Raw genomic sequence first — 17,228 nt, 5'->3', positions numbered from 1 at the left:
CACACACCCTCCCTTAGTTGGCATCGGCAACACTGAAAACGAAGAGTGGGTCCTTGGTCAGCCAGGCAGCCAACCTGAGCCTCCCCGTGGACAGCCCCGGGGAAATGGCCTTGCACCTGCCTCGTACCTCAGCAGAATATCTTAAGCCAAACCAAGCTACTCCCGTACCAGCTGCTTCCATCGCCTCCGTGGGCGTGGAGGCAGCGGCCAGGACGCAGTGCAGGAGGGGAGGCCGGGCTGTGAGGCTCAGGGGTCCCTCTGCTCCAGCACTGTCCTTATGGAAGGCTGCAGCGTTCACTCCATCTGTGGTTTGCACTCCCCGCAGTGACCTGGAAGACTTCGTTGAAGATTTAAAGAAGGACTCTGCCTTGGCCAGCCGCGTGGTTACTCTCAAAGACGTGGAAGACGGGGCTTTCCTCCTGCACCAGGTGGGAGAGGCAGTAGCTTCCCTGAAAGGTGAGTGGCCTCCTCGCGGGGGGGGGGTCTGCAACCTGTTTCCGGGGGTGTTTGAAAATCCATCAGACGGTGAAGGATTCATTCGTGCACATGGGCAGGTACTCATCCAACACCTCCATGTGCCAGGCACTGTTCTGGGCACCTGGGATACATCACTGAACAAAACACGCGAGCATCCCTGTCTCCTGGGAGCTGATATTTCAGTGGTGGCTGTGATACTTAGGACTGAATGACTCTTAAGAATCATCTCTTCTCTGGGCGCTTACAGTGCACCAGGCACCTGTACCAGATTCATTAAACACAACCCAAGGGCCGCGTGAGCTTATCCCAGACATACAGGCAGGAAATGAGGCCTGGGGCTCTGCCTTGGCCCAGGTCACGCTGAGCCCAGCTCGGCCTCGGCACGTGAGCTGCCCTGTGGTGGGTGAACCCCACGCTTCTCAACCCTGTCCAGAGTCGGGGCTCGGGACAGGGGGCTTGCTGCTCTGGCTTTTTCCTGCAGCTCACCGGCTGCTCTTGGCCCACAGGAGAATTTCCAACCTTACAAAACAAGATGCGAGCCATCCTGCGCATAGAAGTGGAGGCCGTGCGTTTTCTGAAGGAGGAGCCGCACAGGCTGGACAGTCTCCTGCAGAGAGTGCGCGGCATGACCGACGCCCTGACCATGCTGCGCAGGTGACCGTGGCTTCCGGGGCGGGCGGGCGGGGGGCGGGGCTGGGGTGAGAACTGATAGTTTGACGCCAGACTTCTTGTTGGTTCTGATCTCACAGCCAGGCAGTCAGCCGTCTGCTCCAGCCCCGGTGGTGTTAGGTGTCAAGAATATAATAATAAGCTGAACAGGACCCCTGCCCTTATCAAACTTCCTTTCCCACGTGGGAAAGACACGACGACCACCCATGAACCACTTCCCAGTAGTGGCAGTCCTGAATTTTCCTTTTATCTTTCTTAAGTAGAACTTGGATATTACAGAGATGTTACCCTTTAGATCTTGGACCAGATTTGAGAGCAGGTCACACGCAGAAGTAACATATAAATTCTTGGGAGAATTTTAATCACTAATAATCTTTAATCACTATAATCTTGTGATCAGGTTTGTAGGAGATGTGCAGTTGACTTTTAGATGAATTATTAACTATAAGGGAGCAAGTGAGATTGTTCTAGTAACAGTGACCTCAAAAAGAACCTCTTTTGAGATGTTAACGCTACAGAGCGCGCTATAATCACCTGTGTAAGTTCCAGGACGCCCCAAATAATCTGAATTAAAACAACAATGGCCTCTTCCTGCAGAGACCTCGTCTGCCTGGGTACAGGAAGAAATTGTACCTGAATTGCATTTTCTCATAGGTTCACTCATTTTAAATTACCAGAGTGAACTTTTTCTTCCAGTAGGATAAAATATGTCAAAGAATTCTTAATTAAGCTCTTACCTAAATGTGGTAACCCACCCACAAAGCCTAAAACAAACCATCCTTATTAAGTGTTTAAAGAGGGAGCAGGCTGGCTGGTAACATTGCCCACCCTCCCTTCTGTTCCCTGAAAAAAAAAATTTTTAGAGCCAGCACAGATGCAGCTAAGTATTTGTCTTATCTCCATCTAAGAAAAAGATGGGATTGGGTGTCTTGAATGTTATAGGACTTTTTGTCCCCTAAATGCTCAGTGGTGGGAATGATAGATAAAGCCAGTTAAGTAACTTTAACAATAAAAACAGAAGAAATATTAGCTGCCATCAAGCTGCTCATCTCAGGCCTTTATACTATTAATCTTTTCTTGGTATCTTTCCTGTGTAACATGCTGTACTCAGCACTGTGGAAGACACAAGAAGGAAGGTAGGAATATGCACGACCCCGAGGACAGGCACACGTCCTGGTGCCTGATAGAGAAGACAGAGCGGGTGACAGTCACAGTTCAGAGCAACTTAGCGGCTTGGGAAGATGCTGAAGGGATTTGGTATGTGTTGAATTTGAGGTGCTGGAAGGATAGCAAAACAGAGCTGCCCATGAGGCACTTAGAATGTGGACCGAAGTTCAACAGGCAGAGTTAAGGTTGAGTCCCTGCCTAACTCGGAGGGAGAGAGGGAGGAGAGATTGAGAGTTGGAAGTTGCCTTCATGAAGATGATTACTGAAAATGGAAGCGATGACTATGATAGAATGAGAAGGAAAGAGACGCTTAGGGATTTGGGATTGAAGGGACGGGGTAGGTAAAGAGCAAAAGAAACAAGTGAATACAAGAGGAGAGTCGTAGAAAGCAAGGTCTTCTTTCAAATTTAAAAAAAAAGAGCATTTTGCTAAGAAGGGAGTGAGGGACTAATTTACCATGTGTGACAAAGTCTTCCATGTAACTACATTGATCGTAGCACCCAGCCCTGAGGAAGGCATTGAACAGCACTGTCCCCATCATTATTATAATCTCCAGAAAAGTACCTGAGGCTCACAAAGGTGAAGTTCCCGGCATTACAGAGCTAGAACGTGGTAGAACTGATACTCAAACACAAGCCTGTCTGACCCCGAAGGTCATGTCTTTTCCACTGGACCGTGGTGGAGGTGGACAGACAGCATCAAATGACCCCGCCCCCCAAAGCAGAGGAGGACTAACCCGGCGGTTAGATTCGAAGTCACTCTTGATGTTGCAGAAACGCTGGTCAAGTCCAGGTGGGGCAGCCAGATGGCACCAGGCTGAGCTGTAGGAAGAGCAAAGCAAAAGGAACTGGCATATAAACCACCCTCCCAAGATGTGTAGCAGTGAAAGGACAGATGGAGGGTTTAGGAAGCTTTGGGTTAGAACCGAGCATTGGTGAGAGCTGCCTGGGCCGGATCGGGTGCAGGAGTTACTGTTAGAATCATGTGTCCACTTGACGTCACCACCCCCCAAACAGTGACAGGACTGCATCAGTCTGGACACAACAGTGCACGTGGAAAGGGAAAGATAGACCATGTCCTGAGGGAAAAAGTAGGAAAGCAGCTGCCGGAGGTAACTAGGAGGCAGTTAGGTTGCTATGGGAACCCTCAACTCTAAGCTGCTACTTCCGGTTTAGAATCTTAACTTTGCAACACCACCTTGCCTGGCTTTGGGGTGACACAGCACTCAAGCATACCATACAACTAAAATGCACGTTACCTAGTTCACCAGTTCATGCTGCTGTGCGTGGTTTCTCCCAGGCATGTCACTGATGGGCTCTTGAAAGGCACAGATGCAGCCCAGGCCGCACAGTATGTCGTGATGGAAAAGGCCACGGCCGCAGAAGTCCTGAGGGCCCAGGAGGAGGCTCCCCGCGCCTCGGGCCAGCCCCTCCCCGGTGTGGGCGTCCCCGGCGACGTGAAGTCGGAAGTGGTGCCCTTGACGGTTCACCACGCCCAGAGCTCTCCTGTGGTCATCCAGCCGTCCCAGCTCTCCTCCGCGCTGCTGAACCCTGCCCAGCACTTGCCAGGCGGGCCTGGGCCTCACCCGGCCAGCCCTCCCGCTGTCACACAGGAGGTGACCTCAGCTCTGCAGTCCCCGCAGATGCCCGGGAATGGTTCCTGCGTGCAGAGCCTGTTCGTGGACGAAATCCACAGTGTGAGTGCCAAGAACAGGGCAGTGTCTATTGAGGTAGAGTCCTATTTCCATTTTTTGTAATTCCATAAAGGAGGAAAGGATGTGGTCCTTTCCTTCCAAGAGTGTACAGTCTGGTTGTGGAGATAATGCATATATGTATCAAAGATATATTTTTATCGAATATATATTTTATCAAAAATGTAATTTTATATTTTTATCAAAAATATATATAACTTTCTATTTTATATACATATCGGCTTTTTAAAACTGTAAATGGGTTTCAATGGCCAGATTGAGAGAGAGGCCATCAGATTTCAGACAAGGCTCAGGCACCCAACCTGTAGGAAGGTGAGGCAGTGGTGTGCTGTTAAGTGTTTAACAACCGGCATTCTGATGGGAGAAGGCTCGTTTGTAGTATCTGCCAGTTTCTGTGGTGGAAAGACTCCCACCATTGCTGACATCAGTGACCGTGCTGGTGGGAAGAAGGGTGACAGTCAGCCCTCCCGAGCCAGTGTGAGCTGGGGAGGGTTTGCCAGTGACCTTGAAAATGAAGTAGAATCTGGGTAAGCAGAGGGTGGTAAGAACAGTCTAGGATAGAGGGATCCTGGGGCAAAGGCTGGACCTTGGATAAACCAGTTGAAGTGGAACAAGAAAGAGGAGATAAGGCTGGCAAAACAGGCTGGAAGCTGGTTTGGGGCAGCTTACTCACCATTCCTGTGGGGCCAAGGTTCATTTCATGGGTATCAGAGAAATGCTGTAGCTTGGACCAGTGATAAAAAATGGCGTCTTCAGAAAATTAATCTGGAAACAATATGCAGAATAGATTAAGGTAGTGGGTCTCGAATTAAGGGTGCAGGATAGGAAGTTGTTACAGAAGTCTCAGAAGGAAAGAGAAAGAAGGTCTCAAGGTCACACGATATAGAGAGAAAACTTGCTGTGTTCTTAAATATTCTTTTCATCAAGAGCTGGTGTAGGTGCTCAAGCAGCACATTGCGTTTCCCTGGCTCTCTCCTTCCTCTTCCCTAAAATGTTTCCTCCACTCCTTACTGTGTCCTTAGCCACCTGGTCCTAAGCATTCCTGCCTCTCTTGCAAGTCAGCAGTGGATAACTCTGGTTTCAGGAGGAGATGACCTCTTAAAACCACTCAGGCCACAGTCACGGCCACCAGGCCTCTGAACACTAGGGAGCTCCCCTCTGCTCCAGAGTCAGTGGCTGTGCCCCCTACTCCAAGTCAGCTGCTTACAAAATGCATACGGTGGGGTGGAATGTGATTGGCTGATGATGATTCTGCTTGTCAGAGTCAGGGAGGGGACCAAAAACACATTTCCTCCTGAAAATTAGTGGATCTGCCACCTCAAACATCTCTACATTTAAAGGATGTCAGTAGGGTGATTCTTTTATTTAAAAATGTCTATTGAGAACCCACTAGGCATAGTTACCATTGTTACGTGTATATTTTAAGTAAGTTTTGACGGCACACTTACAAGTCATCTCTGAAATGCTCTAATCCACAATAAGGAGGCCTGAGTCTTCCTGACAGCCCTGCTACGGAGCTTCATTCACTCAAAAGATGTTACTGAGTCCTAGTATGTGCCAGGCCTTCATAGGCTCTGGGGTTGGCAGTGAACAGAAGGGACCAAGCCCAGGCTCTGGTGATAATAAATGCTACGAAGGAAAAATAGAGGAGGATAAGGATGGTGACGGTGGTGGCTGTTACTCAGAGAGAGTGAATCTCGGGCAGATCCTTCATCTCACTGGGCCCCAGTGTTCTCGTGTGTGAAATACATTGATTCTGTGATCTCCTGGGTCTTCTCCAATTCTGACATTATGGGGTTCCACTAATCCTGGTGCTCATTTCCACTCTGTCCTCCTGGAATGATTAATGTGGCATCTCAAAATCACAGGAAAATGCTCTTTAAAAAACTGTATGGGTATTTAAAAATGCATTTTATATATTTCTTCCTCCTGTAGAACCTGATGGAGCTTAGAGATCATCTCAATAGCCCCTCATTTTGTAAACAGGAGAATGTGACCTAGAAGATCATATAGCAATTCTTTGACAGCAGTGGAACTAAGACATAGGATTAGTGAGTGTTTTGGTGTTTGTTTCTGTTTCTTTGAACATCTCCTCTACAACAAAAACTCAGTGTAGAAAAACAAAACCTTAGTTATGGGATACATGCCTTTGATATCCCTGTGTCCCTGCCATGAGTGTTGGCAGAGTATGTAGTAAGTGCTCAGTAATAATTGAATGAATGAATGATTGGGTTTCTGAGCTTGCTTCTCTGTGAATAAATACCACTTGGGCTTCAGTGGCAGCCTGTTTAAAACATGTAGCAGACAGCACAAGGGTCAGGTTTGTCTGATGTGCAGAAGTGTCCCTGGACACAGAAACCAGAGCATCACTTTACCAACACTTTAACTGTGTTATACTTCCTCCCACCCCGACATGAAATCTCAAAACTTTCTTTACTTGCTGTTGTCCTTCAGAAAGCAGAAAGGAAATGGGAAGAGAAAAGGCAAAATCTGGACCACTATAACGGAAAAGAATTTGAGAAGCTCCTAGAAGAAGCCCAGGCCAATATTATGAAGTCAATTCCAAACCTGGAGATGCCACCAGCCTCGGGCCCACAGCCAAAGGGTGATGCTCTAGTGGACAAGCTAGAACCTTCAGGTAAGGCGCTACCAGAGCTTTGTGGGCTGCTCACCCTCGGGTCAGTGTGGTGCCACCCACATAGGCACATGCTGGCCAGTGGGACCAATCTCTCACTTCCTAAAAACCTTATAAATTAAAAGAAAAAAACTAATTGGAAAAACAAGCCCCAGGTGTCCCTAGAGCCTCCCTACTAGTTTTTGTTGTTGTTTTTCTATTGACTACTACTTTTTAGTTATAAACGTAGTAGGGAAACTGTGTTCTGCGTTAGGAATCTAGAACAATGCTCACTAACGAAAAATGTAGCTCCCCAGTTTCTGCCTTTCATATGAATTTATGACCCTTCACGGCACCAGCTGGGAGAATATGAGACCTGCATTTAAATTGAGAGGTTTTCTTAGAAAACGTCAGCTTTTATGAGCTCCCAGAGGGATATTAGATCACAAGGAGAAATCGCATTTTTAAAAATTATTAGATGGTATATTTAACCAACCGAAACTATGGAAATTAAGCATCAGTGTGTCAATAATAATATAAAAAAGCTGTTAAAAATCTCAACCTGCTAAATCTTCAACCAATTACAAACTGTGTGCCTTATTCTCATCTTAAAATTATGGACAAAGACATTGTTTTACTTGCAGCCCAGTGTATCTCAAAGAGGGAGCCTTTGTCATTACACGAGAGGGAGACCAGAGCCCACCTCCAGGGCCCATCAGCCTGTGCCCGTCCCCAGAGGCAGCCATCCCGAGGCCAAGCTGCTGGCCTAGGACAAGACACATGTCCCAGTGGTGTTGGTGGCCTGTAACCTGGCACCCTCTGCATAAGACAGGAACCGCCCACTACAAATAATCACTGGCTTGTCACCCTGATGACTTAGCCAAATCTTCATTACAACTTCAGTAGGAAGTCCTCAAGCACCTCCTCTAAACAACTCTATTTCAGTTGCTCAGAAAAGACACACACACTCCTGGGAGGCCAGGCAGGCCTGTGTGTCCCCAGAGTTGGGACAAAGGCCAGCTGGAAGCTCTGATCCCGAATTTCTTGTTTTACTACTTTTGTGAGCTCTTAGATAGAGTGCTGGTAAAAGGCTGAAGTGAAGAATGTTGGTAAAGGGCAGGAGTGAAGCTCTGCATTTTGAGAAAGAAATGCCTTTTGGGGGGCATTTTTCTGGGAAAAGCTCAGCAGACAGCTTCATCTCCCAACCTTTGGTGTCAATACTGATTTATAATTCTCTCATTTCTGCATTTGCTGCCTCCTTTTCTTAGCAGAGAACCTTTTCTAACCACATAACCGTGACCAAAAAAAGATCCACTTTCTCCCTGACTTTGTCCTCTGACCCCATCTGCCTCTGGCTCTTCCTGGGCCAGATTCTACTGTAACCTCCTCTACATGAATCCTTCTGCCAACACTGCTTTCCAGACTCAGGGATGAAGGTTCTGGAAGCCATGCAGGGAGCTCTGACCCTTCATCTCTCCAAGTAACACTCAACTTTTTGGGGTAACAAGAGATTTAATAATAATAAGTAATACTTGCATAGCATTTACTATATATAAGCCAAGCACTCTTCTAAATGCTTTATGTATATCAAGCCCATTTGATCTTCACAACACCCTGGTGGAGATGATATTATTAGAATACCCGTTTAACAGATGGGAAAACTGAGGCAGAGAGAGGTTAATTAACTTGTGCAGGGCCTTTCTGGGACTTGGAGCCAGTCAGGCTTCAGGGCCTGTATTTTCAGTTGTTGCACTATGGAGATAATAGAGAAATTTTTAAGTCAGATTGCATCGAGTTTCTAGAAATACATTGGACTTTCTGGATGTTATCTCGAAAGATGATTTTGCAATGACACACTGTTTTCCAGAAGACTCTCCAAATTCAGAACAGGACTTGGACAAGCTGGGGGCTAAGTCCCCGCCTCGTCCTCCCCCACCTCCACGGAGGAGCTACCTGCCAGGATCGGGGCTCACCACCACGAGGTCCGGCGATGTGGTCTACACCAGCAGGAAGGAGAATGCCACCACAAAGGTCTGATGGGTGAAGCCCTGGTAAAGTGGTCTCTGGGTTCAGATGCTGCCCTTAGACAAAGTCTTCTCTGCTCTCATTTAGAACATAAAATGTAGTCAGGCAGAGAAGAGAAGTAGAGAATAAACTAGGTCTCCAAGGAAGTGCCACTGAACTAGGCTCTCAGGCACCTTTAAGACATGTGTAAGGAATGACCATTGCACAAAATTGCCCAGATGGGAAAATGTCAGCCAGTGCTACAGGACTCAGCACCAGGAGTTTTATCCTTGACTTTTAGCTGTAACTATGTGAAATGCAAATCACCAGCTACTTCTCCAGCAAAGCACACTAAGATTGAAAACGGGGGCCCAAGGAGCAAGCAAAAGAAAGATCATCTTACAAAGGTAACTGAGATTAGCTAACATAGTTGTGGGAGCCTTCAGAAAGAGGTTCAGAGAGCTTTAACTTCCACTTAACCTGGCAAGTTTTGTCATGTATGTTAAATGTAAAATACAATTTCCAAGGAGGGCCTTTCTTAAAGGCACTGAAGTTAAGTTACAATCTTATTATAATTCTTAAATCCATTTGCCAAAATGACACCTTGAGCAAAGAAAAACCCAAACTAAGTACAAGTAGACAAAGCAGCCTTTCAGCTTGATTTGAAGAGCTAGGAAGCCAGTGCACCAGGCAGTGAGAGAACGTGTGTTCTTTTGCGATCTGCCCCTCTTTTGCCAGCACCTGGGGGTGTTAAGCCAGTATCTGTGGTTTGAATCTTTCTCAGGCAAGCAGTGAAGATGCTGGACCAAGCCTGCAGGCTAGAGCCACAAAGTGTCCAGCAGAGGAGCCTGCTTCAGCCTGGGCCCCATCACCACCACCTGTCACGACTTCCTCCTCAAAGGATGAGGAGGAAGAAGAAGGAGACAAAATCATGGCAGAACTCCAGGTATGTGGATGAGGTAACTGACGTGGCTGCCTGCCCTTCCCATCTGGGACTCTGGCTGCATCTGTCACCAATTCATTAGCTAGAGAGGGCTGGGGAAGAGCCCCATGGCCCTGGGCCATGTAAGCTGCATCTCTGGCCTTGGCCTCCACTTTTCCAAGGTGGCACTGAACTAGGCCCTCAGGCACCTTGAAGACATGTGTAAGGAATGACCATTGCACAAAACAACTCAGAAAGTTTATACCAAAAAATCAATTCCAAGCTTTCCTAGCTCTGGCTGCTAGGATTGCCTTTCCTTTCTTTCAGTGTGAAAATAGTCTCTGCTTCATTTTAAAAGCACTTAAGATGGGGATTAGAAATACCAGCCATTGTCCTGTCTTCCCAAGGACTGATTAAAGCCCCCTTCAAGTGGTGTCCCCTTCTTTGGCTTTAATTCTTAGAATGACAGGCCTGGAATCATGTGGCCGTCTGTCCTCCATACCAAGTTTCCAGTCAGTGTCAATGTCATCTTTTCAGGTATTCCAAAAAGCTTAATAATTTTGTTTCCCATCCTCTTTGTTCTATTTGAGAAATACTTTATTTTTAGATTCTTATGTGTTAACTAATTGCCACAGTCTACTCCTAGGACTAAGGAGGGGGTACAGGGCTACACCCAAAGCCGATCCCACATTCAGATCATGGTGTGAATCTGCCCTAGGTGTACATTCTAAGAACTTGTCTAGTCAGTCATAAAACACAATTCCTAGACCACAGTCTGTTCATAAAGTATTTCATTTTGATCCATGAATTAACGTAGGGTTTTTTTTGCCCATTTGATGGTCAGGTCACAACCTCCTTTGGGCTCCAGAACATGCTCACTAAGGTACCGATGATTTTGTGCAGGCCCAGGGATCTGCCTGCTTCACTGGGAGGAGGGAGAACATTCTGACCGTGTCACTTCCACCTCAGCTCTTCTGCTGCCCATGGAAGTAATTGCCAACATTAGGCACCTTGGGTTTTCCAGGGAAAACAGGGCTGCTGGTTTACTTGTCACATGCGTGAGCCCTGTCCAGCCCCATTAAAACTCAGACTGGCCTGAGACATCCCCTCCAACAGTTTGCTTACAGGTTTTTAGATTGGTCAGAGAATTTCATTCATAGGAACCATAGATTTATAAAGTTACTGACTCATGAAACAGTTGAGAGTGTGGAGGCCTCCATCAGTTATCCACTGAGGGCCTCTGACTAAGGCACTGGTATGTCAAGGCTACGTGTTGCTGGGCATTGGTGCTTCTCCTAAGATGTGTAGGCAGATGCTGGGGCCATTCACTGTAGCATTTGCCCCCAGATTATGGTATAAATAACAAATATGGAGGGAGAAAGGACAAGGTAGTGGGGTAGAAGGAGGTCGGCTCACCTCTCACAGAAACACCAAAATCACAACTGACTGCTGACCAACCACCAACAAAAAAGACTGGAACCTGCCAAAAAAAGATACACTACATCCAGAGATAAAGAAGAAGCCACAACGAGATGGTAGGAGGGGCGCAATCACGACAAAGTCAAGTCCCATACCCACTGGGTAGGCGACACACACTGGAAAATAATTATAGTGCAGAGGGTCTCCCACAAAAGTGAGAGTTCTGAGCCCCACATCAGGCTCCCCAGCCTGGGGGTCTAGAATTGGGAGGAGGAGACCCCAGAGCATTTGGCTTGGAAGGCCAGTGGGGCTTGGTCGCAGGAACGCCACAGGACTGGGGGAAATGGAAGCTTCATTCTTGGAGGGCGCACACAAGGTCTTGTGCCCTCTGGAACCCAGGGAGAAAGCAGTGACTTCATAGGAGCCTGGGCCAGACCTACCTGCTGGTCTTGGAGGGTCTCCTGGAGAGGTTGGGGGGCGGCTGTGGCTCACTGTGCGGTCAAAGACACTGGTGGGGGCATACTGGGAAGTACTCGTTGGTGTGAGCTCCCCGGGAGGCTTCCATTTTTACCTGCCCCACCTGACAGCCTGTAGGCTCCAGTGCTGGGACGCCTCAGGCCAAACAACCAACAGGGTGGGAACACAGCGCTAGCCCAAAGCCACCTCTAAACACACCCCTTGACACGGCCCTGCCCACCAGAGAGACAAGATGCAGCTCCACCTACCAGTGGGCAGGAAGCAGCCCCTCCCACCAGGAAGCCTGCACAAGCCTCTTAGGCCTCATCCACCAGGGGGCAGAGACCAGAAGCAATGGGAAGTACAACCCTGCAGCCTGTGGAACAGAAACCACAGTCACAGAAAGTTAGACAAAATGAGGCAGCAGAGGAGTATGTTCCAGATGAAGGAACAAGATAAAAGCCCAGAAGAACAGCTAAGTGAGGCGGAGACAGGCAACCTACCCGAAAAAGAATGTGGAGTAAAGATGATCCAAGATCTTGGAAAAAGAACGGAGGCACAGACTGAGAAGATGCAAGAAATGTGTAACAAAGAGCTGGAAGATACAAAGAAGAAACAGAGATGAACAATACAATAACTGAAATGAAAACTACACTAGAAAGAATCAATAGCAGAATAAATGAGAAGAGCGGATAAGTGAGCTGGAAGACAGAATGGTGGAAATCAGTGCTGCAGAATAGAATGAAGAATGAAAAGAAATGAAGACAGTTTCAGAGACCTCTGGGACAACGTTAGGTGCACCAACATTTGCATTATAGGGGTCCCCGAAGGAGAAGAGAGAGAAAGGGCCTGAGAAAATATTTGTAGAGATAATAGCTAAAAACCTCCCTAACATGGGAAAGGAAACAGTCACCCAAGTCCAGGAAGCACAGAGCCTCAGGCAGGATAAACCCAAGGAGGAGCACACCAAGACGCATATTAATCAAACTGACAAAAAGACAGAAAATATTAAAAGCAACAAGGAAAAAAGCAACAAGTAACATACGATGGAATCCCCGTAACATACAATGGAATCCCCATAAGGTTATAAACTGATTTTTCAGCAGAAGCTCTGCAGGCTATAAAGAAGTGGCATGATATATCAATATTTAAAGTAATGAAAGGGAAAAACCTACAACCAAGATTACTCTACCCAGCAAGGCTCTCAGTCAGATTTGACAGAGAAATCAAAAACTTTACAGACAAGCAAAAGCTAAGAGAATTCACCACCACCAGACCAGCTTTGTAACAAAAGCTAAATGAACTTCTCTAGGTGAAAAAGAAAAGGCCACAACTAGAAACAAGAATATTACGAATGGGAAAGCTCACCAGTAAAGGCAGGAAATCATTCACACACAAATGTGATATCAAAACCAGCGGTCATGAGGAGAGGAGAGTACAAGTGCAGGATACTAGAAATACATTTGAAATTAAAAGACCAGCAACTTAAAAACGCTCATATATATTATACAGACTGCTACATCAAAACCTCATAGTAACCGCAAACTGAAAATCTACAATACACACACACACACAAAAGGAATCGAAACACAACACTAAAGTTAGTCATCAAATCACAAGAGAACAAAAGGAAGGGAAGAAAAAAGACCTACAAAAACAAATCCAAAACAATTAACAAAATGACAGTAAGAATATACATATCTATAATTACCTTAAATGTAAACAAATTAAATGCTCCAAACAAAAGATATAGACTGGCTGAATGGATACAAAAACAAGACCCTTAAAAATGTTGTCTGGGGGGCTTCCCTGGTGGCGCAGTGGTTGAGAGTCCACCTGCCGATGCAGGGGACGCAGGTTCGTGCCCCGGTCCGGGAAGATCCCACATGCCGCGGAGCGACTAGGCCTGTGAGCCATGGCTGCTGAGCCTGCGCGTCCGGAGCCTGTGCTCCGCAACGGGAGAGGCCACAACAGTGAGAGGCCCCAGTACCGCAAAAAAAAAAAAAAAAAAAAAAAAAATGTTGTCTGCAAGAGACCCACTTCAGATCTAGGGACACATACAGACTGAGAGTGAGGGGATGGAAAAAGGTATTCCATGGAAATCAAAAGATATCTGGAGTAGCAATACTCATATCAGACAAAATAGACTTTAAAGACTGTTATAAGAGACAAAGAAGGACACTACATAATGATCAAGGGATCAATCCAAGAAGAAAATATAACAATTGTAAATATATATGCACCCAACATAGGAGCATCTCAATATATAAGGCAAATGCTAACAGCCATAAAAGGAGAATTCAGCAGTAACACAATAATAGTGGGGGACTTTAACACCCTACTTACAGCAATGGACATATCATCCAGACAGAAAATCAATAATGACACACAAGCCTTAATTGACACATTAGAGGAGATGGGCTTAATTGGTATTATAGAGCATTCCATTCAAAAGCAGCAGAATACATTCTTTTCAAGTGTATGCAGAACATTTTCCAGGATCACACACTGGACCATAAAGCGAGCCTCAGTAAATTTAAGAAAATTGAAATCGTATCAAGCATCTTTTCTGACCACAGTGCTATGAGATTAGAAATTAACTACAAGGAAAAGAAAAAAAAAACACAAACATGCGGAGGCCAAACAATATGCTACTAAACAACCGATGGATCACTGAAGAATTCAGAGGAAATCAAAAAATACCTAGAAAAAACAACCCAATCCAAAAATGGGCAGAAGACCTAAATAGACATTTCTCCAAAGAAGATATACAGACTGCCAACAGACACATGAAAGAATGCTCAACATCATTAATCATTAGAGAAATGCAAATCAAAACTACAATGAGATATCATCTCACACCAGTCAGAATGGCCATCATCAAAAAATCTACAAACAGTAAGTGCTGGAGAGGGTGTGGAGAAAAGGGAACCCTCTTGCACTGTTGGTGGGAATGTAAATTGATACAGCCACTATGGAGAACAGTATGGAGGTTCCTTAAAAAGCTGAAAATAGAACTACCATATGACCCAGCAATCCCACTACTGGGCATGTACCCTGAGAAAACCATAATTCAAAAAGAGTCATGTACCACAATGTTCACTGCAGCTCTATTTACAATAGCCAGGACATGGAAGCAACCTAAGTGTCCATCAACAGATGACTGGATAAAGAAGATGTGGCACATATATACAATGGAGTATTACTCAGCCATAAAAAGAAACGAAATTGAGTTATTTGTAGTGAGGTGGATGGACCTAGAGTCTGTCATACAGAGTGAAGTAAGTCAGAAAGAGAAAAACAAATACCATATGCTAACACATATATATGGAATCTAAAAAAAAAAAAAAAAAAAGGCATGAAGAACCTAGGGGCAGGAAGGGAATAAAGACACAGACCTATTAGAGAATGGACTTGAGGACACGGAGGGGGAAGGGTAAGCTGGGACAAAGTGAGAGAGTGGCATGGACATATATACAGTACCAAATGTAAAACCAATAGCTAGTGGGAAGCAGCCGCATAGCACAGGGAGATCAGCTAGGTGCTTTGTGACCACCTAGAGGGGTGGGATAGGGAGGGTGGGAGGGAGGGAGATGCAAGAGGGAAGAGATAAGGGGATATATGTATATGTATAGCTGATTCACTTTGTTATAAAGCAGAAACTAACACACCATTGTAAAGCAATTACACTCCAATAAAGATGTTTAAAAAAAATACCTACAGACATGAAAATGAAAACATGACAATGCAAAACCTATGAGACATGGCAAAAGCAGTTCAAAGGGGAAGTATAGAGCAACATAATCTTATCTCAGGAAACAAAACTCTCAAACAACATAACCTTACACCTAAAACAACTAGAGAAAGAACAGACAAAACCCAAAGTTAGTAGAAGGAAAAATAAAAAGATCAGAGCAGAAATAAATGAAATAGAGACAAAGAAAGCAATAGAAAAGATCAATGAAACTAAAATTTGGTTCTCTGAAAAGATAAACAAAATTGATAAACCTTTAGCCAGACTCATCAAGAAAAACAGGGAGCGGGCTCAAACCAACAAAATTAGAAGTGAAAAAGAAGTTACAACGGACACCACAGAAATACAAAGGATCATAAGAGATTACTACAAGCAACTACATGCCAATAAAATGGACAACCTAGAAGAAATGGACAAATTCTTAGAAAGGTACAATCTCCCAAGACTGAACCAGGAAGAAATAGAAAATATGAACAGACCAGTCACAAGTACTGAAATTGAAACTGTGATTTAAAAACTCCCAACACACAAAAATCCAAGACCAGATGGCTTCACAGGCAAATTTTAGAGAAGAGTTAACACCTGTCCTTCTCAAACTATTCCAAAAGATTGCAGAGGAAGGAACGCTCCCAAACTCATTCTTTGTGGCCACTATCACTCTGATACCGAAACCAGACAAAGAGATCACAAAAAAAGAAAATTACAGGCCAATATCACTGATGAACATAGACGCAAAAATCCTCAACAGAATACTAGCAAACCAAATACGACAGTGCATTAAAAGGATCATACACCATGATCAAGGGGAATTTATCCCAGGGATGCAAGAATTTTTCAATATCTGCAGATCAATCACTGTGATACACCACATTAACAAACTGAAGAATAAAAACCATGTGATCATCTCAGTAGATGCAGAAAAAGCTTTCAACAAAATTCAACACCGATTTATGATAAAAACTCTCCAGAAAGTGGGCATAGAGGGAACCTATCTCAGCATAATAAAGGCCATATATGACAAACCCACAGCTAACATACTCAACAGTGAAAAGCTGAAAGCATTTCCTCTAAGATCAGGAACAAGACATGGATGTTCACTCTCACCACTTTTATTCATCATAGTCTTAGAAGTCCTAGCCATGGCAATCACAGAAGAAAAAGAAACGAAAGGAATCCAAATGGGAAAAGAAGAAGTAATACTGTCACTGTCTGTAGATGACATGACACTATACACTGAAAATCCTAAAGATGCTGCCTGAAAACTATCAGAACTCATTGATGAATTCAGTAAAGTTGCAGGACGTAAAATTAATACACAGAAATCTGTTGCATTCCTATACACTAACAATGAAAGATCAGAAAAAGAAATGAAGGAAACAATCCCATTTACGATCGCATCAAAAAGAATTAAATACCTAGAAATAAACCTACCCAAGGAGGCAAAAGCCCTGTACTCTGAAAACTATAAGATACTGATGAAAGAAATCGAAGATGATACAGATGGAAGGATATACCATGTTCTTGGATTGGAAGAATCAGTATTCTCAAAATGACTATACTACCCAAGCCAATCTCCAGATTCAATGCAATCCCTATCAAACTACCAATAGCATTTTTCACAGAACAAAAAAAAATTTTTTTTAATTTATATGGAAACACAAAAGACCCTGAATAGTCAAGGCAATCTTGAGAAAGAAAAATGGAGCTGGAGGCATCAGGCTCCCTGACTTCAGACAATACTACAAAGCTACAGTAATCAAAACAGTATTGTACTGGCACAAAATGAGAAATATATTCAGTAGATCAATGGAACAGGATAGAAAGCCCAGAAATAAACCCATGCACCTATGGTCAGTTAATCTTCGACCAAGGAGGGAAGAATATACAATGGAGAAAAGACAGCCTCTTCAATTAAGTGGGAAAACTGGACAGCTACATGTAAGAAAATGAAATTAGAACATTCTCTTACCCACACACAAAAATAAATTTAAAATGGATTAAAGACCTAAATGTAACACTGGATTCTATAAAACCC

At 44.7% G+C, this 17,228-nt stretch overlaps 1 protein-coding gene across 17 annotated transcripts in view; it reads left to right on the top strand.

The window, feature by feature from the left end:
- Positions 1–17,228, top strand: part of KIAA1217 — a gene marked incomplete at its 3' end in the record, with an annotated part of 500,156 nt that overhangs the window by 470,749 nt on the left and 12,179 nt on the right. For 13 of the 17 annotated variants that reach the window (XM_082618040.1, XM_082618037.1, XM_082618038.1 and 10 more), the window contains 6 exons: positions 326–456; positions 984–1,131; positions 3,613–4,042; positions 6,479–6,662; positions 8,506–8,669; positions 9,427–9,588. In XM_082618040.1, the coding sequence (XP_082474166.1) occupies positions 326–456; positions 984–1,131; positions 3,613–4,042; positions 6,479–6,662; positions 8,506–8,669; positions 9,427–9,588 (1,219 nt within the window). The remainder of the gene's footprint in view (positions 1–325; positions 457–983; positions 1,132–3,612; positions 4,043–6,478; positions 6,663–8,505; positions 8,670–9,426; positions 9,589–17,228) is intronic. The other 4 variants (XM_082618035.1, XM_082618031.1, XM_082618034.1 and 1 more) reach the window with 2 other exon arrangements.

Source organism: Mesoplodon mirus, assembly GCF_964341445.2.
Source record: "Mesoplodon mirus genome assembly, chromosome: 4".
NCBI classification, from domain to species: domain Eukaryota; kingdom Metazoa; phylum Chordata; class Mammalia; order Artiodactyla; family Ziphiidae; genus Mesoplodon; species Mesoplodon mirus.
The sequence above is the reverse complement of the archived record's forward strand: the minus strand, read 5'-3'. Positions and strand labels throughout refer to the sequence as shown.